This window comes from Leptodactylus fuscus, chromosome 4 (genome assembly GCF_031893055.1).
Source record: "Leptodactylus fuscus isolate aLepFus1 chromosome 4, aLepFus1.hap2, whole genome shotgun sequence".
Taxonomy (NCBI): Eukaryota; Metazoa; Chordata; class Amphibia; order Anura; family Leptodactylidae; genus Leptodactylus; species Leptodactylus fuscus.
Genome location: NC_134268.1, coordinates 208,274,724 through 208,299,236, shown reverse-complemented (window position 1 = coordinate 208,299,236; position 24,513 = coordinate 208,274,724). Strand labels below are relative to the sequence as shown.

At 43.8% G+C, this 24,513-nt stretch overlaps 1 protein-coding gene across 1 annotated transcript in view; it reads left to right on the top strand.

Annotated features, from left to right (window-relative positions):
- The window catches only part of LOC142201187 (macrophage mannose receptor 1-like), a 183,087-nt gene that overhangs the window by 100,440 nt on the left and 58,134 nt on the right, over positions 1–24,513 (top strand). Inside the window, exons 28-32 of the mRNA XM_075272015.1 lie at positions 527–919; positions 4,939–5,112; positions 7,422–7,583; positions 9,670–9,783; positions 11,481–11,624. Of these exons, the coding sequence (XP_075128116.1) occupies positions 527–919; positions 4,939–5,112; positions 7,422–7,583; positions 9,670–9,783; positions 11,481–11,624 (987 nt within the window). The remainder of the gene's footprint in view (positions 1–526; positions 920–4,938; positions 5,113–7,421; positions 7,584–9,669; positions 9,784–11,480; positions 11,625–24,513) is intronic.

The window sequence follows — 24,513 nt, the reverse complement described above, 5'->3', positions numbered from 1 at the left end:
GCAGAACATCATAACACACACCATCGCTACTGCAGAAATTTATAATGCTATGATACAGCTACCACTTTTGCAGCAAAATTTATTAAAGGGGATTTTGGGCCCCAAATTTATTTTTTATACTAATGACCTATCCGGAAGACAGGACATCAGTATGTGAGCTGTTGGGGTCCAACACCCAGACTCTGTACAGATCATCTGTTTTAGCAGGCACTGTGTGCCAGAATACAGGGAGCGCCAGCAGCACCTATTGAAGAAATTGGAGCAGCACAGTAGCCCCACCCACTGCATAGTGGTGCAGCCAGAGAATTGTAGTGACACCCCTATTACTTGAACAGGAGCGATGCTGCACAAGTTCCCCGTCCACTAGCAGCATCCAGCACATGAAGGCTGTTACAACAACTGATCTGTGTGGGGTTAGACTTTGTCAGATAACATACTGGTAACTTATCCTCTGGATAGGTCATCAGTAGGAATAATTAATTTGGGGCCGGAAAACCTCTTCAATAAAATTCATCTCTCTTTTCAGGTGCCAAAACATTATTAATCTACAATGCCCCCGACAAGCGATGTCTACAAGCAGAGGATTCTTCCCTCGTCATGGCTGAATGTAATGAGAATTCTATTAGGCAGAAATTTCAATGGATTTCTGAGGAGCAGCTTATAAATGTAGGGACATCACACTGCCTGTCTGTAGCGTCTATAACAGAAGGGTCAGCAGTGGGGCTGCATACATGTGACGCCAACACTGACCTACAGAAATGGCAATGTAATAATGAGACTTTGTTTGGAGTCACCAATGGTGATCTATACATGACCTGCAGAGATAGAAAGAAAATCATCATCTCCAATAGCACAGGAGACGGGAGCCAATGGAGAATCTATTCCACAAAGGAGGATTTATGTAGTAATTCTTATGAAGGTAAGGAGAAGATGGACAAAGACCATGTGGTCAATCTAGTCTGCCCTTGTATTAGTGTCTTCATATTCATATCTTAGTATAGATATGTCTACAGTATATCCAGGTTTACAGTCACTTACTGTGGATTTTCCATCCATATCTGCTGGAAGTTTGTGCCAAGTATCTACTACTCTCTCTTTGTTCTTGTGTTTAGTTTTATATTAAAAACACGTTTGTCATGAATCTTAAATTCCTTTCAACATATTAGAAATTTATATACTTTAGTCCCATTCCCTTCTCTCATGTAGGTTATACAGATTCAGGTATTTTAACTGTGACTTGATATATCTGAGCTCAGAATATCATAAAGAGAATCTGTGCTCTGTGTATAGGTTTATAGGGTTACATATCACAGAGCTCAGCTTCTCTCCTCTATCATATCCTATTAATATTATAAATGTGAAAGTTTGTGGGTTTGTGAGTTTGGATGTTCGGATGTTTGTTCCTTAATCACGCAAAACCCGCTCGACCGATTTGGCTGAAATTTTCCACAAACATAGTTAATACACCCGATTGCGCAATAGGCTACTTTTCGTCACAATAGCGCACATATGTTTGTGCCAGGACCCCCACAAAACCCAAACTCACACCACCATCTCTGCAATCTCACACACTTTGGACCATAGCAAGCCACAAAATTCCTATTGCCCTCTACAGCCTCGCCCCTAACCCCACACAATCACATATACATATACTTTACCACTTTGCCCCTCACCTTACCGATACTCCAGGAGGCGCTCTATAACGCTCCGGAGCAGCCATGTTTGCCGACCCCCACCGCTCTGACAATCCGCGACACCGCCCACCCATGTCAATACCCCTAGGCGGTCTAATAAATGCAAAAAAAAAGTTTAATAAAAGTAAAAAAAATATAAAAAAATAAATAAAAAGGATTAAAAATTCAAATCACCCCTTTTTCCCTAGAACACATATAAAAGTAGTTAAAAACTGTGAAACACATACACTCACCGGCCACTTTATTAGGTACACCATGCTAGTAACGGGTTGGACCCCCTTTTGCCTTCAGAACTGCCTCAATTCTTCATGGCATAGATTCAACAAGGTGCTGGAAGCATTCCTCAGAGATTTTGGTCCATATTGACATGATGGCATCACACAGTTGCCGCAGATTTGTCGGCTGCACATCCATGATGCGAATCTCCCGTTCCACCACATCCCAAAGATGCTCTATTGGATTGAGATCTGGTGACTGTGGAGGCCATTGGAGTACAGTGAACTCATTGTCATGTTCAAGAAACCAGTCTGAGATGATTCCAGCTTTATGACATGGCATTGCATTATCCTGCTGAAAGTAGCCATCAGATGTTGGGTACATTGTGGTCATAAAGGGATGGACATGGTCAGCAACAATACTCAGGTAGGCTTTGGCGTTGCAACGATGCTCAATTGGTACCAAGGGGCCCAAAGAGTGCCAAGAAAATATTCCCCACACCATGACACCACCAACACCAGCCTGAACCGTTGATACAAGGCAGGATGGATCCATGCTTTCATGTTGTTGACGCCAAATTCTGACCCTACCATCCGAATGTCGCAGCAGAAATCGAGACTCATCAGACCAGGCAACGTTTTTCCAATCTTCAATTGTCCAATTTCGATGAGCTTGTGCAAATTGTAGCCTCAGTTTCCTGTTCTTAGCTGAAAGGAGTGGCACCCGGTGTGGTCTTCTGCTGCTGTAGCCCATCTGCCTCAAAGTTGGACGTACTGTGCGGCGTTCAGAGATGCTCTTCTGGCTACCTTGGTTGTAACGGGTGGCTATTTGAGTCACTGTTGCCTTTCTATCAGCTGGAACCAGTCTGGCCATTCTCCTCTGACCTCTGGCATCAACAACGCATTTCCGCCCACAGAACTGCCGCTCACTGGATGTTTTTTCTTTTTCGGACCATTCTCTGTAAACCCTAGAGATGGTTGTGCGTGAAAATCCCAGTAGATCAGCAGTTTCTGAAATACTCAGACCAGCCCTTCTGGCACCAACAACCATGCCACGTTCAAAGGCACTCAAATCACCTTTCTTCCCCATACTGATGCTCGGTTTGAACTGCAGGAGATTGTCTTGACCATGTCTACATGCCTAAATGCACTGAGTTGCTGCCATGTGATTGGCTGATTAGAAATTAAGCGTTAACGAGCAGTTGGACAGGTGTACCTAATAAAGTGGCCGGTGAGTGTACATGTTAGGTATCCCTGTGTCCGAAATCGCCCGCTCTACAAAGCTATACAAATATTTTTCCTGTTCGGTAAACTCCGTAGCGGGAAAAATGGTCAAAAGTGCCAAACCGCCGTTTTTTCACTGTTTTGATTCTGATAAAAATTTGAATAAAAAGTGATCAAAGCAATAACATTTCCCGAAAATGGTAGAACTACAAAGTACACCCGTTCCCTCAAAAAAAGACGCCCTATACATCCCCGTACACGCATGTATAAAAAAGTTACGGCTGTCAGAATATGGCGACTTTTCAAAAAAAATTTTTTAACACAGTTTTGGATTTTTTTTAAGGGGTCAAAATGTAAATACAACCATATAAATTTGGTATCCCCAGCATCGTAACGAAACACAGAATACAGGGGACATGTCATTTTGGTTGCACAGTGAACGCCGTAAAACCAAAGCCCGTAAGAATGTCGCAGAAATGCATTTTTTCTTCAAATCCACCCCATTCTGAATTTTTTCCCTGCTTCCCAGTACATTATATAGAATAAATAATGGCGGCATCATGAAGAAAAATTTGTCCCAGAAAAATTAAGACCTCATATGGCTCTGGGAGCGGAGAAATAAAAAAGTTATGGGGTTTAGAAGGAGGGGAGTCAAAAACGAAAAGCAAAAAATGCCATCAGCGGGAAAGGGTTAACTTCAAATACTTCTGTCCCAAAGTCACTATGTAAAGTTTATACCAACACCGTATATATAGCGGCTCAAATACAAAGTAACTGCAACACAAAAGTCTCACGTATTGTCTGAATTACAGCAAAAACAAGATGCAAAGTTACATGTCATATCCCATACCTTATACACAGTACGAAAACCTTACCCACACCTGTATATACCCACTGCTACAATCACTGCAGACCAAGTTGCGGGTACCAGCTAGTAACCTATATATCATAGAGCTCAGCTTCTCTCCTCTATCATATAACCCTATATATCACAGAGCACAGCTTCTCTCCCTCTATAATATAACCCTATATATCACAGAGCTCAGCTTCTCTCCTCTATCATATAATCCTATATAACACAGAGCTCAGCTTCTCTCTTCGATCATATAAACCTATATATCACAGAGCTCAGCTTCTCTCCTCTATCATATAATCCTATATATCACAGAGCACAGCTTCTCTCCCTCTATAATATAACCCTATATATCACAGAGCTCAGCTTCTCTCCTCTATCATATAATCCTATATATCACAGAGCTCAGCTTCTCTCCTCCATCATATAATCCTATATATCACAGAGCTCAGCTTCTCTCCTCTATCATATAATCCTATATATCACAGAGCTCAGCTTCTCTCCTCTATCATATAACCTATATAAAACAGAGCTCAGCTTCTCTCTTCGATCATATAACCCTATATATCACATAGCTCAGCTTCTCTCCTCTATCATATAACCCTATATATCACAGAGCACAGCTTCTCTCCTCTATCATATAATCCTATATATCACAGAGCTCAGCTTCTCTCCTCTATCATATAACCTATATAACACAGAGCTCAGCTTCTCTCTTCGATCATATAAACCTATATAACACAGAGCTCAGTCTGCTACCAGTTTTCAATTTTCATTTTATTTCATCCTTCTGCTTTCACTTGTAGCTCCATCTTTCTCTAAGATTTTGGGGTTTACCATTATACCAGAAACAAATCTCTAGTTGGCCTACAACATCTTGTATATTTCATAATGAAGTAAACTAGATATTGATTCTACCATGAGGACAATGATATAATTTGCTTTTCCACAGAAATATACACTCTGAGGGGGAATAGTAATGGTCGGCCCTGCAAGTTCCCTTTCAAGCTCAACAACAAGGTTTATGTAGACTGTACAAGTGATGGACGATCTGATGGAAGACCCTGGTGCTCTACAACCTCAGATTATGACACCGACCAGCTGTATGGATTTTGTCCATCTAAATGTAAGTTTAATAAAGATCTACACTGATGGAGTTGTCTATTACAGGTGTATCCTTTCTTGTCTTTCCTCTTGGCTGTATATGTCAAATATTTGCTTTACAAGATGATCAGTTTTTCAAAACAACATGCTTTGGTGAAACTCACAAGACGTCTGTACTTTAAATGTCTATATTGAGCCACACAGCGGTTCTGATGTGACTTGCAGCCTGTTGATTCGTGTGGCTGGTAGCAAGCACCACATACAGTTAGTATTTGCTGTTAGTGCTCAGATGAGCAGGATTTTGCTTCACACTGTTTTTGCCTGAAGTTAAGGCTGTATTTAAGGCTTTCATGGTTGTCATTGGCTTCTGAAGCAGAAGTGGCACTCACCCGAGTACTGCTAGCACTTCCAGCAATCAATCTCTGGGGTTCCCCGGTATTGGACCTCGATCAATCAGATTTTTGATCTATCTTAAGGATAGCTCATCAGTATTAATGCCCAGAAAATCACTTTAAATTAAATTTTTAACATTTTTAGTCTTAATGTCTTAATTTTTTTTTTAAGGTATTGTATGTGTTTTTTTTTTTTTTTTTTAATAAAAAAAACTTCCCTGGGGGCCTCCTTGTATAAAATGTCAGAAATGGATAGTACAAATGACTATAAGAAATATTGGAATATATCTTATTTAAAGGTGATTTCCCACGAACAAATAACCATATTTAAAAGTGTGGACAATTAAAAGTTAAACATTTTTGAAAATATTAATAAGTAGAGATGAGCGAATACTGTTTGATCAGCCGATCCGAACAGCACGCTCCATAGAAATGAATGGAAGCACCTGGTACTTCCGCTTTGACGGCGGCCGGCCGCTTAACCCCCCGTGTGCTGGCTACGTCCATTCATTTCTATGCGAGCGTGCTGTTCGGATCGGCTGATCCCAACAGTACTCGCTCATCTCTAATAAGTACAAATTTTGCAGAGTTGAAGATTCTTTATTCATCTTATTTGTGACGAAATATGGATGAACCCCAGAAGATTTGTTATGTCCTATGTTCTGACGAAGCGAACCCCAGTTCGGTTCCATCCGACCCTGTTCAGATAGAACCAGAAGGGAAATGATTATAGTCTGAAGTCGCTTCATTTCTAGAATTTTAAATATGGTTATGTTCGGAGGAATACCCCTTTAAGGAAAATGTATTAGACTGTAATCCTCATCTCCACTCAGGCTGTTTATTTATATAGAGTCTGACTCATAGAAATCTATGAAGAGAAGAGGATTGAGGAATGTTAATTTATCTATTGACGCTTTCTGTTCAGTGTCTTGAATCATGGCAGTGTTACAAGAGCTCCCCGATTCAGAGTTTAGCAGCTGAAGCTATTGGTGCTGTTTTTTTCCAGTTGCCTTCTCCCCTTTCCTGTCTCTCTATGTTTCTATGTAAAAGGTAGCCTGATAAGTGGAGAAGGAAACATATTTCCTTATTAAGATAAATTACAAAATTTCTAATAATCACATGTAATATTCATTTGTGAAAATGTATTTTAAAATTGGAGGTACACTTTAAATTAATCAGAATTAATGGCAAGAAAAATATCAAAGATTATTAGTCTCTAAGCAGTAATGAAGTTCAGTCCCCTGTCCCAGGGAGCGGTGTGGGAGTGCACAGTGTTACTATCCTGCATTATCCAGGGCTTCAGAAGTACATTAGACCTGTCATTAAGGCTAAGACCCCACGGGCCGTATCCGCAGCATTAAAGCGCTGCGGGAAGAACCGCTGCGTGAACGCATTTCAGTTATTTCCGCAGCGCTTTTAAGAGAAAGTTCACAGAGTTTTCCTCCGCGGACTTTCTCTTCCCATTCTATCTACAGGAAAGCCGCCGACGTTTCCGCAGATATAATTGACATGCTGCGATTTGCACACATATCTGTGCTGCGATTACAGCGTGTCCGCGCTGTAATCTTTTATATAAAGTGGGGATGGGATTCGCATGAATCCCATCCACTTTGCCTGCACTGTACAACGCCACGATTTTTCCCACAGCGTCTCCGCCACGGGCAAATCGCGGCGTTTACGTCCCGTGGGGCCCTGGCCTTGATCTCCTGTCCCTGCTTTTCTGTCTCAGTCTCCACAGTAAAGCTGACAGGTGAGCTGAAGATATTAGGAAGTGCCTACTCTAACAGGCATTGTGGAAAATGGAATATTACAAGATTGGTGTCTAAAGTGATAGTAAGATCACCGAACATAATTAAAAAAAAAACAAAAAACAAACCTGTTTTATATAATTCACCATTTTCGGATTATCATCTCTTATATAAGACATTTTTCTTCTCAGCTACATCTAAGGACTTGTGGACAGCAGATCCTGTTACTGGCGACAACTATCAGATTAACTCTGATTCAGCCCTCACGTGGTACCAAGCCAGAAGAAGCTGCCAGCAACAAGACGCAGAACTGCTGAGTATAACCGAACTACAAGAACAATCATTCATTGCAGGTAAGAACCGAGGTAGAGAAGAATCAGAAGGGACACGGCAGAGATCTACAGGAATTAGGACAATAGTATGATATGTATGATGAATGTGGAGTCAACGACGCGGAGTCACAGATTATCTAGACCCATTCTCTATAGAAGATTGTATTATCTTCATACACTGGAGACATTTTTTTGCCGTTATCCAAACAATTGTTTAAGTTTCCAGTGTCATCAAAAGTCTACAACAGAGCCGTCACCTACCATGTGCCCTTTATAACACTGCTTTTTCCATATGTGACAGACCACATGCAGACACATGCCCTATAGATACATGGACATAATGGTGTCTAATATATTCAGGTACGGTAATGGTATATTTATAAAGAAATGGTTGTCATATGTAACACTGAGGGTTATAAACTACAAATATTTAGTAATATTTCCCAAACTTTTTTTTATGTTGAAATGTTTTTAACATCAACAACAAAACAATAAAAAAACATAAGGAATGAGGTAGCAGCGAACCCCTTATAAGACATATAGAGCATAGAGAAATGCAATGCAACCGCCTATATACTAAGAGGGTCAAGTGGGTGGTGCGTAGGGGTTTTCCCTACACAGTTCTGGGATAAATGCATATGGATGGAATGAAAGATTGTCAGAAAATACCTCCATGTCCAGTTGCCAACCGCATCAATGCAGTCGGCCCTGTCGCGAAATACCTCCATGTGGCAGATCCAATCCATTGCCAACCGCATCAATTCAGTTGTGTTGTAGATTTCCCAAACTTTTTTATGACATCACCTGAAATTGTGATATACTAGGTGTTTTAACCCTTTTAGGATACAGGGTAGGATACAGGGTAGCATGCCAACTTTTTTCATATTTTCCTTTCCTGACTTTCAAATTTCATAACTTTTTTATTTTACTGTTGACATCGCTATGTGAGGGCTTATTCTTTGCGTGACAAGTTGTACTTTTCATTTGGCACCATTTTGGGGTACATATAATGTTTTGATGAGCTTTTATTAATGTTTTGGGGGTTTATGACAAAAAAAACAAAAACAAACTACAAATCTATCATTTTGACATTTTGTTCCTATGGCAATTACATTGACATAAGTTGACATGGTTAGGGGGATATTGTCACTTCTTGGGGAGAGACCACCATATAGGTGTGTGGAGACTTATTAAGCCTTTAGCACTCCGCTTTGCAAGGGACCATGGGAAGAATATGCAAATCTGTCCATGATCTTCCATGATGTAATTAGGAAGTCAGGTGCCTCAGTGTTGCAAACCAATAGAGGGCGCTCACTGGAATGTGCAAGTCTGTCTTCCCTGACTTCCTAATTACATCATGGAAGACAGATTTGCATATTCTTCCCATAACTTGACATGGCAGCTTTGTTCAGCAGGTCGTTACAATTATGGTGATACTATATTTATATTGGTTTTATTAGGTTTTACCACCTTTACTAACATTATTGTCATTGTCTGAAATTGGGGTCACCGTATTCTGACGCCTATAACTTTACTATTTTGGTGATGGAGACGTGTAAGGGCTGTTTATTTACAGGGCAAATTGTAGTTTTTAAAGGTGCTAATTATTGGTAAACTATTAATTACTATTTTTGGGGAGAAGTGAGGTGACCAAAATACACTAATTTTCACATTGCAGTATTTTTTTTTTCTATAGCGTCTACTGTGAGGGATAAATAATGCTCTTTTTGGATAGTGCGGACAAGTGATGATATCAAACATGTTTGTTTACTTTATTTTGTTTACTTTATATGGGTTTTTTTAATTAAAAGGTGGATATTTTAAATTCTATTTCTTTTTAGACTTAATTTTTTACTTTTTAAAAAATCTTTTCCTGTCCCACAAGGACACTTGAACCTGAAATCTTTTGTTCTTCTCTTCCCTTTTTTGGATTCATTCCTGATTTGGGGTATAAACAAATGCACTAAAAACTTTATGTCGAAATTCTAAATCAATTGTCATCAATTGTCACTTTAACCCTATGGTGCACCACACACGTCTTGATGATTTCATGATCAGTTACAGTATATATATATATTTTAAATCAATTCCTCCCTGTATCCTGTAGGGATAACAACCCCCCTCACCACACCCTTATGGATCGGGCTCAATAGTCTGGACTTCAATGCTGGCTGGAGATGGGACGGTGGAGATCCATTTAGATATCTCAACTGGCTTCCAGGTAACTATTGAGTTTGATCATGTGATGCTATTTTACCGTTATCAGCTATCCTTATCATAGATCATAAATGTCAGATCAGTGGGGTCTGATGTCTGGCACTCCATTGGTCACCTGTTCTCTACATATGATTCACAGAGAATGGAGCAGGAAGCAGACAGGGCTGTTCTTTTTATACTGGTTAGACCAGGTACTACTTATTAAAGGGGTTTTCCAGGCAGAAAATCTTTTTTTAAATTTTTTTTATAAAGGTCTGTTAGTGCTAGTGATGGGTTATTAAATACATCCATATACCTTTAGCAGGGTTTGGAATGATTTCTTGGTGTCTCTGGTTGCTGCTGCATCCACTTGTGTTTGTTTACATGGTGTTAGCTTCCTGCTGTGCAGCTTCCTGTGTCTTTGCTGCACTAACTCCCTCTCACTCAGCCCCCTCCTCTCCCACTCAGTTACAGAACCCTGCTTTCTCACTTGTCTAGACCCTCCCAACCTCGCTCACTCACTAAGCCTAGCCCCTCCCAGTCCCACCCATTACTAGCTTCTCCCACTCTCCCTGTGTTCCTAGCCACCCTATTCTGCCCACTGTAGAAGACAAGAAGAGGGAGAGGGCCCATTCACCGGACACAGGAAAGCTTCAAGTATCGATGGGGATAGGGGAGGGGGAAGTGTAATGGAGATGTTCCATTTGGGAAGCGGTAAAATGGAATGTCACTGGATTATCAGAAAGTGTCCCTGGAGCGGTCACATGATCGCTACAGGGATATGGGTAATTATACATTTTTTTAATTAATGTAAATTAGAAGTTAGGTGGAGGTGGGAGTTTAATTTAGGGGTTAATTATGACTTTATCCTGGACAACCCCTTTAGCTTCCATTCACTTGAATGGGAGGTAAGCTGCAGTGACTCAGATCAGTGCGTAGATAAAATACAGTTCATAAAAATCATAAAATATTTATTATGAAATTATAGATTATCAGATACATGGACATGTCAATGGAGGCTCAAAAATAAAAAATGACAAAACACCGAGCAAACCGTAGTGTAGTATTTCTTGGACTATGGTGTGTTCTTAATTAAGAAAAGGAGCTCACCTTGGAGGGTTGTAAGCCACAACACTGTTTGCAAATGTTAGGCCACAAAATGCTTCTCCTAGGTCGAGGCAGCAATGTTCCTGACACCTCGTAGGTGTGAATGATAGGGGTGGAGGACCAACAATTCAGATTTGGTAAGAATCCAGGAGTAAGGAACTGCGCTCTCTTGTTTGGTAAAATAGCAGATTCGATTTTATTAACTTCAAAAAACTTTCACACAACGCGTTTCGGGCGCTATACTACGCCCTTCTTCAGGTGTATTGGTTTCTCTCGCTCTCTCGATGTAACCAGCCCAGCAGCGAGAGAAACCAATACACCTGAAGAAGGGTGTAGTATAGCGCTTGAAACGCGTTGTGTGAGTTTTTTGAAGTTAATAAAATCAAATCTGCGATTTTACCAAACAAGAGAGCGCAGTTCCTTACTCCTGGATTCTCACCGAATCTGAGTTGTTGGTCCTCCACCCCCATGTCAATGGAGGCGGCCATTGCTGTAATGTATCTTAAAAATATTGGACTGGCATTATTATCTTATAACATGATGTGTGTGAGTAAATAGTCATAACCGTAACACAGCCTAGACTTTTTTTTAATCTAAATTTGTTGCTTTCTTTAGGAAATCCATCCGATGTCCCCGGTGTAAACTGTGTATCGGTAAATCCTGGAAGAAACACAAAGTGGGAAAGCAAAGAGTGCGAGCAAAAACTGGGCTATATCTGTGAGAAAGGCGACAAGAAGTCCCGAGATGTCCCCTCTCCAGGTAGGAAACAGAGATATGTGTGATAAAGAAGCAAATAATGGACGTCATGGGGGAGATAGAGAGGGAGGGAAGAACAGCGACTCTCTACTGGCTCAGACGGTTCCTTACAGAATACAACAGATATAACTGCACAGCAAATAGATATAAAGAACTGTGCAAAAGTTCTAAGTTGGCATGTAGAAATGCTGCAAAGTAAGAATGTTGGGGTTAGAAGGGCTAAACTAGATTATTTGGTATAAATTAACCAAATGAAGTGAATGAAGAAAAGAGAAATGCAAATCCCATCAATATTCGGTGTGACCTTTGCCCTTTGCCTTCCATCAGTTCTTCTCGGTACTTGCAGACAGTTTTTGGCAGGGAGGTTGTTCCTGCCGCCATCTTGGAGAACTAATCTTCTGTGGATGTTGCTTGCTCCAATCCGTCTGTTTTCTTCTTGTCATCCCAGACAGACTGGTTGATGTTGAGATCAGGGCTATATCTGTGGGGGCCGTATCATCACTTCCAGGATTTCGCATCGTCACTTCAATGATAATAAAACTATTATTACTTCTATACCAGGCTATAGCAGAAAATGAAGAGGAATTTGAGGTGGGCTGCCGCATATTCATTCATTTTTCAACCCTGAGGCTCCCCATGACAGAAAGCTAATACAGAGCCTATGAATGACTATGCATCTATGGACTTTGTGGCAAGCTCAAGCTGGATGATTATTTTTCCATCATCCTGCTTCAGTCTCTGCCTCCCATTAAAAAAATGAGAAGTGCAATCTGACACTGATTTTATAGCAGAATCTGTATCAAAATCAGTGCCAGATTCAGGTTTGTGAACATATGTTTATTTTGAAAGCATTCTTATGTTGCAGCAATTTTCCCACACCTGCCTAAAACTCTTGCACAATACTGTGCAATATACTAATACTTTATATTCCTCGTCGTTCAATCTTTTTAAATGGGGTAAAAACTCCTCTTGGATCTCTACAGTGGGAAGCCACTTTGCAAAAGCAGCTCCTGTCTTGATGGACTTGACTGATTGGTGGGAGTATGAGCCCTGGGACCCCAACATATCATGAGAATGGAGCCCATACACACTGCTACTTCATTCATCTCTATGACACAGCGAAATGTTATGTTAGACAATCCCATAGGCTTCAATGGAGCATTAATGCACATGTGTAACCTGCGGCTTTGTTTATATGGGGGAACCAGAGACTGCCAGTCTTGTGATCGGTGCCGGTAGGTGATTAATCGTAATTACTAGAGATGAGCGAACAGTGTTCTATCGAACTCATGTTCGATCGGATATTAGGCTGTTTGGCATGTTCGAATCAAATCGAACACCGCGTGGTAAAGTGCGCCATTACTCGATTCCCCTCCCACCTTCCCTGGCGCCTTTTTTGCTCCAATAACAGCGCAGGGTACAGGAACTACAACACTGGTGACGTTGAAAAATGTAGGCAAAACCCATTGGCTGCCGAAAACATGTGACCTCTAATTTAAAAGAACAGCGCCGCCCAGGTTCGCGTCATTCTGAGCTTGCAATTCACCGGGGACGGAGGTTTCCGTCCAGCTAGCTAGGGCTTAGATTCTGGGTAGGCAGGGACAGGCTAGGATAGGAAGGAGAAGACAACCAACAGCTCTTATAAGAGCTAAATTCCAGGGAGAAGCTTGTCAGTGTAACGTGGCACTGACGGGCTCAATCGCCGCAACCCAGCTTTCCCAGGATCCTGAATGGAATACACTGACAGTGTATTCCCGTATACCCCATATATACACCCCAAATCCCCGTTCCAACGGTGTGCCCCCCCACCTTCACCTCAGAAATACCCTGCAAGTCCCCTAGCAATAGAATTGGGGCTATATACACCCACTATTTTTGCTACTGCCATATAGTGCCATTGTCTGACTGGGAATTCAAAGAATATATTGGGGTTACATATAACTTCAATTCCAGGGAGAAGCTTGTCAGTGTAACGTGGCACTGACGGGCTCAATCGCCGCAACCCAGCTTTCCCAGGATCCTGAATGGAACACACTGACAGTGTATTCCCGTATACCCCATATATACTCCCCAAATCCCCGTTCCAACGGTGTGCCCCCCCACCTTCACCTCAGAAATACCCTGCAAGTCCCCTAGCAATAGAATTGGGGCTATATACACCCACAATTTTTGCTACTGGTATATAGTGCCATTGTCTGACTGGGAATTCAAAGAATATATTGGGGTTACGTGCACCCACAATTTTTGCTACTGGTATATAGTGCCAGTTTCTGACTGGGAATTCAAAGAATATATTGGGGTTACGTGCACCCACAATTTTTGCTACTGCTATATAGTGCCATTGTCTGACTGGGAATTCAAAGAATATATTGGGGTTACATGCACCCACAATTTTTGCTACTGGTATATAGTGCCATTGTCTCACTGGGAATTCAAAGAATATATTGGGGTTACATGCACCCACAATTTTTGCTACTGGTATATAGTGCCATTGTCTCACTGGGAATTCAAACAATATATTGGGGTTACGTGCACCCACAATTTTTGCTACTGGTATATAGTGCCATTGTCTCACTGGGAATTCAAAGAATATATTGGGGTTATGTGCACCCACAATTTTTGCTACTGCTATATAGTGCCAGTTTCTGACTGGTAATTCAAAGAATATATTGGGGTTACGTGCACCCACAATTTTTGCTACTGGTATATAGTGCCATTGTCTGACTGGGAATTCAAAGAATATATTGGGGTTATGTGCACCCACAATTTTTGCTACTGGTATATAGTGCCATTGTCTGACTGGTAATTCAAAGAATATATTGGGGTTACGTGCACCCACAATTTTTGCTACTGGTATATAGTGCCATTGTCTCACTGGGAATTCAAAGAATATATTGGGGTTATGTGCACCCACAATTTTTGCTACTGGTATATAGTGCCATTGTCTCACTGGGAATTCAAAGAATATATGGGGGTTACGTGCACCCACAATTTTTGCTACTGGTATATAGTGCCAGTTTCTGACTGGGAATTCAAAGAATATATTGGGGTTACGTGCACCCACAATTTTTGCTACTGGTATATAGTGCCATTGTCTGACTGGGAATTCAAAGAATATATTGGGGTTACGTGCACCCACAATTTTTGCTACTGGTATATAGTGCCATTGTCTGACTGGTAATTCAAAGAATATATTGGGGTTACGTGCACCCACAATTTTTGCTACTGGTATATAGTGCCATTGTCTCACTGGGAATTCAAAGAATATATTGGGGTTATGTGCACCCACAATTTTTGCTACTGGTATATAGTGCCATTGTCTCACTGGGAATTCAAAGAATATATGGGGGTTACGTGCACCCACAATTTTTGCTACTGGTATATAGTGCCATTGTCTCACTGGGAATTCAAAGAATATATTGGGGTTATGTGCACCCACAATTTTTGCTACTGGTATATAGTGCCATTGTCTGACTGGGAATTCAAAGAATATATGGGGGTTACGTGCACCCACAATTTTTGCTACTGGTATATAGTGCCAGTTTCTGACTGGGAATTCAAAGAATATATTGGGGTTATGTGCACCCACAATTTTTGCTACTGCTATATAGTGCCATTGTCTCACTGGGAATTCAAAGAATATATGGGGGTTACGTGCACCCACAATTTTTGCTACTGGTATATAGTGCCATTGTCTCACTGGGAATTCAAAGAATATATTGGGGTTATGTGCACCCACAATTTTTGCTACTGGTATATAGTGCCATTGTCTGACTGGGAATTCAAAGAATATATTGGGGTTATGTGCACCCACAATTTTTGCTACTGCTATATAGTGCCAGTTTCTGACTGGTAATTCAAAGAATATATGGGGGTTACGTGCACCCACAATTTTTGCTACTGGTATATAGTGCCATTGTCTGACTGGGAATTCAAAGAATATATTGGGGTTATGTGCACCCACAATTTTTGCTACTGCTATATAGTGCCAGTTTCTGACTGGTAATTCAAAGAATATATTGGGGTTACGTGCACCCACAATTTTTGCTACTGGTATATAGTGCCATTGTCTGACTGGGAATTCAAAGAATATATTGGGGTTATGTGCACCCACAATTTTTGCTACTGGTATATAGTGCCATTGTCTCACTGGGAATTCAAAGAATATATGGGGGTTACGTGCACCCACAATTTTTGCTACTGGTATATAGTGCCATTGTCTCACTGGGAATTCAAAGAATATATTGGGGTTATGTGCACCCACAATTTTTGCTACTGGTATATAGTGCCATTGTCTGACTGGGAATTCAAAGAATATATTGGGGTTATGTGCACCTACAATTTTTGCTACTGGTATATAGTGCCATTGTCTGACTGGGAATTCAAAGAATATATTGGGGTTATGTGCACCCACAATTTTTGCTACTGCTATATAGTGCCAGTTTCTGACTGGTAATTCAAAGAATATATGGGGGTTACGTGCACCCACAATTTTTGCTACTGGTATATAGTGCCATTGTCTGACTGGGAATTCAAAGAATATATTGGGGTTATGTGCACCCACAATTTTTGCTACTGCTATATAGTGCCAGTTTCTGACTGGTAATTCAAAGAATATATTGGGGTTACGTGCACCCACAATTTTTGCTACTGGTATATAGTGCCATTGTCTGACTGGGAATTCAAAGAATATATGGGGGTTATGTGCACCCACAATTTTTGCTACTGGTATATAGTGCCATTGTCTGACTGGGAATTCAAAGAATATATTGGGGTTATGTGCACCCACAATTTTTGCTACTGGTATATAGTGCCATTGTCTGACTGGGAATTCAAAGAATATATGGGGGTTATGTGCACCCACAATTTTTGCTACTGGTATATAGTGCCATTGTCTCACTGGGAATTCAAAGAATATATTGGGGTTATGTGCACCCACAATTTTTGCTACTGCTATATAGTGCCAGTTTCTGACTGGTAATTCAAAGAATATATTGGGGTTACGTGCACCCACAATTTTTGCTACTGGTATATAGTGCCATTGTCTGACTGGGAATTCAAAGAATATATTGGGGTTATGTGCACCCACAATTTTTGCTACTGGTATATAGTGCCATTGTCTGACTGGGAATTCAAAGAATATATGGGGGTTACGTGCACCCACAATTTTTGCTACTGGTATATAGTGCCATTGTCTCACTGGGAATTCAAAGAATATATTGGGGTTATGTGCACCCACAATTTTTGCTACTGGTATATAGTGCCATTGTCTGACTGGGAATTCAAAGAATATATTGGGGTTATGTGCACCCACAATTTTTGCTACTGGTATATAGTGCCATTGTCTCACTGGGAATTCAAAGAATATATTGGGGTTATGTGCACCCACAATTTTTGCTACTGGTATATAGTGCCATTGTCTGACTGGGAATTCAAAGAATATATTGGGGTTATGTGCACCCACAATTATTGCTACTGGTATATAGTGCCATTGTCTCACTGGGAATTCAAAGAATATATTGGGGTTACGTGCACCCACAATTTTTGCTACTGGTATATAGTGCCAGTTTCTGAGTGGAAATTCCCCAAATAATTTGGGGATTCATTCACCCTACATCTCAGGCTCTTGCCATATTCACCCAGGTTGTCAGTGCTGCACCAGCTCGTTCCCAGACAGCTCAGCCCGAAAAACACGTTACCTATATAGAGGATTTGGACAATGAAGACAACATGTTCTAAATCTAATGTCTGCACCTTCTCCAGAATTAAAATAAAGGCAGCGTTTAACTTTCAAATAGCACTGCACAAAGGAAGATCTTATCAGCTTGTCTCATGACATGCTACTGAAAAGTGTCATTTGTGTATCTTAATGTAAATATAGTTGTATAAGCTTTTTGGGTTTTAGGCACTGCCAAGTTATTTATTACCACCCGCTCCCTTATAATGATGATGACGCCAAAGTCACTGTGGGTGTTCAGAGCTCACAGCTTTGGTTGACATTTGTCTTGCTCTCTGTCGGTACCAGCTGTCTTTTTGGATACCGTAAAGTTATTTTGACTTTATTAACAGCTATAGAAGCTTTAGCCAGGTTGTGACGGTGTGTAACCCTAACAACACTAAGTGGGATACACATTAATAGTCAGTCTATGTACGCTAAACGTATCACTGAAGTAATTTTTTTCCCTCTCCCCTAATATAAGAAAGGAACAGACATTAGACCTAGACCGGGGTTCGAGGCTTGTAAAAATTCAGTATTATTTGTTCTTCATGATGTGAAATATGTGTTGAAAAGCAACCCAAGATGAAGTCAGCCATGTGTGCCAGTGTGTTACTTGGCATGCCTTTGCTGGCCCCAACTGTAAGGGTCACTCTCCATTTCCTCCATTTTCCACTCCCCTTCACACCATTTGTGGTGAAGCAATGGGATGCACTGAAGTGCACCCTCTAGCCTCGTGTGGGACAGGGACATCAGATGCCACTCCAACCCCCTCGTCTTCCTCCGCCAGCCAACGGTTCGAAGATGAGAGGAGTGTGCTCTGAATGTTTTCTGCCTAGCAGAGGCTAGTTCTCACTTACGAAAATGGCCCCACTTTGACCTGTATATCAGGCACAATGGTGTAGGTTTCAAAGAAACATGGCACCAACAAGTTGGAAAACGTGGGCCATGCGTGGACCGTGTTTGAGTCTGGCAAGCTCCAGATCTGCTACCAGGTTCCAGCCATTATCACAGGCGCAAAAATGCCAGGCCCCAGGTGTAGCAGGGAAAAAAAAATGCCATCTCAGCCAGGATGGCATCCCTGACCTCGGAGGCACTGTGCTGTCTGTCCCCCAAGCTGATCAGTTTCAGCACGGCCTGCTGACATCTCCCCACGCCAGTGTTACAGTGTTTTCCGCTAGTAGCTGGGGTGGAGGTTGCAGCATCGTAGGGTTTCAGTCTACTCCTGCCATGAATTTTGGCCTGGGAGAGGAGATAGGCCACCCCAGTTTGCACCGGGGACCAGACTCCACCACATTCACCCTGCCTGTCATTAAAGATAAGCACTGCAGCATCCCTGACCACAGGCGCTTGTCCATGTGTCGGTGGTCAAGTGGACCTTGCAGCAAAGCGCAGAGCTCTGGGCCTGACTGATGTTATGGGACACATGCAGGGGCAAGGCAGGGACAGCACACCAAGAGAAGTAGTAACGGCTAGGCCCAGCATAGGGAGGTGCCCCAGCTGCCATCTGCTGACGGAAGGCCTGGGTCTCCAGAAGCATAAACAAACACCAACATCTCCAGGGCCAGCAGTTTATCAATGAGGCTGTTAAAGGCTTGGGCATGGGGGTGGGTTGTGTTGTACTTCTGCCTGCAATGAAAAGCTTGGGAAATGTGGAGTGGCTGGGAAGAGGCGCATGATGGTGCAGGCCAAAAGGGCGCATGAGGGTGAACTCCCCATTGTGTCAGAGATAGGTGTGTAGGTGTCCTTGCATCATATACTTGCACCATATTTGGCTTTGAAAGTTAATTTTGTGCCAAAAAGTGGTTAAGACAGCGATCCCTCAGCTACTCCCGTTACACTGTTTAGTGAAATTACCATCTTTGGAAGTGGACCACCACTTGTAAGATCCCAAAGGAAGCAGGCAAGAGATGTGCAGTGCAGAAAAAAAGATGAGAAAATAAGTGTAGGCTGTAGAGCACAGAGGGATCGGAGAGGACAGAGCTGGTGTCGGCCAGGTATTCCCACAACATGTGCCTATACTTGTCCCTCCTGGTGACACTAGGCCCCTGAGTGGCAGTAATTTGTCCAGGGGGGCCATTAACGTGTTCCAGACCTAGGAATAAGTCTTCCAACAGGGTAGAGTTTTGCATGCCTTTGCTTCTACCCACTGTTTTTGCTGCTTAGCTTCCCTCCACATCTACACTGCTTTCACCCCTAAACATCACCCCAGTTTATGCCTTTGTTTCTACCCTGTTTTTTTTGTTGAATTAGCTTCCCTCCACATCTACACTGCTTTAGCCCCTAAACATCACCCCAGTTTATGCCTTTGCTTCTACCCTTTTTTTTTTGTTGAATTAGCTTCCCTCCACATCTACACTGCTTTAGCCCCTAAACATCACCCCAGTTTATGCCTTTGCTTCTACCCAGGTTTTTTGTTGATTTAGCTTCCCTCTACATCTACACTGCTTTAGCCCCTAGACATCACCCCTGTCCATGTGGGGTCGGTGGCCTCGTCATCCACCAACTCCTCTTCCAATTGCGCACTGCCCCCTTACTGCAAACCGCACATGACCACAGCTTGCCTTGATGGCAACTGTGTCTCATGATCCCCACTTAGGTCCAGACAAGTCGGTGGCGGGTCCAAAACCCCAAAATTGGAAGGAAATGGCGGATGCTGTAGTATTTCTAACACCTGTTCCTGGTGTTCGGGCCTGGTCTGTGTTGTACCCTGCACCCTGCTTAACGCAGCTGCCATATCCGAAGTTGTGCTGAGCGCATGCTAATGTTTCGTGTCCAGTGCAATGGATGGGATGGGATTTCACATAAGTCTGCCACTCATGGTTGAGCAACTGAGGGAGTTGACTTTGACGAACCCGAGGGTTTTGGAGTTGGAACTACATCAAAGGTCTGTGCTGCTCACACACTCTGCTCAACACATGATATGTTTAGTGCCAGCAGTGTGGAGACGTCGCACAACAGCCGTTGTTCCAGCAGGTACAGGCGTTGTAGGAGTGCATAGAGGTTAGCAGCGGCAACTATAGACTTTAAAAACTATCCGCACAAGCGCCACACTTTCACCAGTAGCTCAGGAACATTGGGGTACCTTTTTCAAAAGATTAGCAGCAATGAGTTAAAAACGTGGCCCAGGCATGGAATATGTTGCAGGCTGCCAAGCTACAGAGCCGATCCCAGGTTACGGCCATTATCACACATGACAACATGCCTGGGCCCAGGTGCAGTGGCAAAAACCACATTGCCGTCTCATCGAGGATGGCATGACTCACTTTGTAGGCAGTGTGCTGTCTGGCCCCCAAGCTGATGAGCTTCAGCACGGCCCGCTGACGTCTCCCCACACCAGTGTTGCAGCGTTTCCAGCTCGTAGCTGGGGTCAATTTAACAGCGGAGGAGGGTGGTGTTTCAGCCCTACTCCCAGGAATGTTGTGTGGGGAGACAAGTCAGTCCACCACATTTTGCGACCCGGTCCGTGCCTCAAGTACATTCAACCACTGTGCCAAGATTGAAAGGTAGCGTCCCTGTCCGCATGCACTTGTCCATTCGTAGCTGGTCACGTGGATCTTTTGGGCAAAGCGCTGAACTTAGGGACCGCCTCATGTTTGGGGAAAAGTGCTGGCACAGTGAGGTGGCGCAGTAGCCAGCAGGCCCAAAAAGGGCAGAGTGTCCACAAGCTGGGACTCCAACATCTCCTGGGCCAGAATTTTTGAGATGAGGCCGTTGAAGCCTTGGGCATGTGGGTCGGTTGTGCTGTACTTTAGCCTGGAATGAAAGACCTGGGAGATGGGGAGTCGCATTGCAAAGTGTGTAAACCACACTCAGTTTGTCCTCGACCTATACATTTAGAAATGATCTCCCCCAGCGAGGAACGTGGCCTCGATGGGGGAATTTTTCTAAGGAAGCTAGAAAAGAGGGCATCTTGGGCCTTGCTGGCTCAGGTCTAGCTTCTGTCATGCAGCTGTCTTCTGCCTCTGGACATCCCTTTGCCTCTAGCCACCTTTTTCCCTGCTTAGCTTGCCTCCACATCCACACTGCTTTTGCCCCTAGACATCACCCCAGTCCATGCCTTAGCTTGTAACCCCAGTTTTTGCTGCTTAGCTTGCCTCCACATCCACACTGCTTTTGCCCCTAGACATCACCCCAGTCCATGCCTTAGCTTGTACCCCCAGTTTTTCCTGCTTAGCTTGCCTCCACATCCACACTGCTTTTGCCCCTAGACATCACCCCAGTCCATGCCTTAGCTTGTACCCCCAGTTTTTCCTGCTTAGCTTGCCTCCACATCCACACTGCTTTTGCCCCTAGACATCACCCCAGTCCATGCCTTAGCTTGTACCCCCAGTTTTTCCTGCTTAGCTTGCCTCCACATCCACACTGCTTTTGCCCCTAGACATCATCCCTATCCATGCCTCTGCCCCTAGCCATAACTCTGCCACCCCTGGAAACTTATGGTGCAGAAACTTTGGGAGCTGACTTTGAGGAACCCTTGGGTTTTGTAGATGGAACTCCATCAAAGGTCTGTGCAGCTCACACACCCTGCTCAAGATATGGTATTGTAGGGTTTCAGCGTGTGTGAATGACGGACAACAGCCTGTGTTTGGACAGATGTAGGCCTTGCTAGAGTGTTTTTAGGCTAGCAGCGACTCCTGTGCACTTGCAAAAGTGGGCGCACAAGCGCCGCATTTTCAACAGTAGCTTCGGTACATTTGGGTATGTTTTCAAAAAACTTTGCACCACTAGGTTAGACGTGGGCCAAACATTGAACGTGTTGGAGGCTGGCAAGCTCCAGAGCCGCTACCAGGTTCCAGCCATTATCACAGGCGTAAAAATGCCAGGCCCCAGGTGTAGCAGGGAAAAAAAAAAAGCCATCTCAGCCAGGATGGCATCCCTGACCTCGGAGGCACTGTGCTGTCTGTCCCCCAAGCCGATGAGCTTCAGCACCGCCTTCTGACGTCTCCCCACACCAGTGTTTTAGCGTTTGCCGCTAGTAGCTGGGGTGGAGGTTGCAGCGTCGTAGGGTTTCAGTCTACTCCTGCCATGAATTTTGGACTGGGAGAGGAGATAGGGTACCTCAGTTTTCACCCCGGGACCAGACTCCACCACATTCACCCTGCCTGTCCTTAAAGATAAGCAGCATCCCTGACCACAGGCGCTTGTCCAAGTGTCGGTGGTCAAGTGGACCTTGCAGCAAAGCGCGGAACTAAGGGCCCACCTGATGTTGAGTGACACGTGCTGGTGCAAGGCGGGGACGCCACACCGGGAGAAGTTGTGACGGCTAGGGACGGCATAGTGAGGTGCCACAGTTGCCATCAGGTCCGGGAAGGCGGGAGTTTCAACAAGCCGGAACGCCAACCTCTCCTGGGCCAGCAGTTTAGCGATGTTGGCGTTCTAGGCTTGCGTGGGTGGGTGGTTAGCGGTGTATTTCTGCCGGCGCTCCAATGTCTGAGAGATGGTGGGTTGTTGTAAAGAAGCGCCTGATGGTGCCTTTGATGGTGCAGGAGAAGGAGATAAGACAGAAACAGGGGAGGATGAGGGAGAAGTCAACAAAGTGGCGGAGGCAGATGAAGTGATGTCCTGGCTCGTCCTCTGGAGTGCATCGCCAGCACTGTGAGCAGAGGCAGTGGCATGAACGGCGGGCAACGTTTGTCCTGCCGTTGCTGCCTGCCACTGATTCCATTGCTTGGATTCCAAATGACGGTGCATTGAAGTGGTGGACAGGTTGCTCTTCTCAGGGCCCCTACTCGATTTCGAGAGGCAAATTGTGTAGACGACACTATATCTGTCCTCGGCACATTCCTTGAAAAAACTCTACACCTTCAAGAAACGTGCCCTCGATGGGGGAGTTTTTCTGGGCTGGGTACAAAAGGGAACATCTTCGGACATTCCGGGTCTGGCCTGGCTTCGGCAAAGCAGCTGACCTCTGCCTCTGGACATGTCTCTGCCTCTAGCTACCCTTTTTGGTGCTGCACCTGCCTCAACATCCACACTACTTTCCCAGCTTGACATCCGCCTTGTCCAGGTGGGGTCGGTGTCCTCGTCGTCCACCACCTCCTCTTCCAACTCCTGTCTCGCCTCCTCCTGCTGCACAATTCGCATGTCAACTGGCTGCCCTGACAGCAACTGCGTCTCATCGTCGACGATGAGGGTGGGTTGCTGGTCATCCACCACCAAATCGACCGGAGATGGAATGGAGGAGACTCTAGTGTTTGAGCATCTGGACACAGATACTCGTCTGTTAGGTCCGTGGAATCGCGAAATGGAGGGGCAGGTTGCGATACAGTCAAAGGAAGGGAGAACAGCTCTGGGGAGCAGGGACAGTTGGGGTTATTGTTCTGGGAAGATTGGGAATTTTGGGTGGAAGGAGGACAAGACTGTTGGGTAAGAGGAGATAGAGGCTGACTGGCTGGTGGACAATGTGCTTTAAGCGTTATCCGACAGCCATTGCAAGACCTGTTCCTGGTTCTCGGGCCTACTAATCTTTGTACCATTCAGCCTAGTTAATGTGGAACTTTTGTGCAAAGCGCAGAACTTAGGGCCCGCCTGATGTTAAGGGACACACGCTGGTACAAGGCTCAACTCACCCTAAGTGCCAAAAACACTGCTGGTGCAAGGCTCTACTCATGCCAAGGGCCTCAATCTCTGCTGGTAGCTCAGCTTAAGGTCCTGTAACTTTGTTTGGAAGGGCTCATGTTAAGGGCTAGAAAAGTGAATTTTGGAAGGTCTTACCACATCTCACACACAAACACACACACACACACACACACACACACACACACACACACACACACACACACACACTCAAAATGACAGTTAAGGGTGATGGCTTTTGGAATTCCCATTGCCTATTCCATTTGTGGTTGTCATGGGGAACGTGATTTAAAGGGGTGGTTGTTACTGTTTGTTGAGCTTAAATTGGGGTTTGTGTCCATCCATTTTGGGAGTAAAGAAGGTTTCCAGGTATTTTCCCACTTTGATAGAGGTTTTTTTGAGTGTGTAAAGTGTGTAGTTGTTAGGCTGTGATGTTGGGGTAATAGAGGGTCTTTGGTGTGTTAGATGCCCCCAGACATGCTTCCCCTGCTGTCCCAGTGTCATTCCAGAGGTGTTGGTATCATTTCCTGGGGTGTCATAGTGGACTTGGTGACCCTCCAGACACGGATTTGGGTTTCCCCCTTAACGAGTATCTGT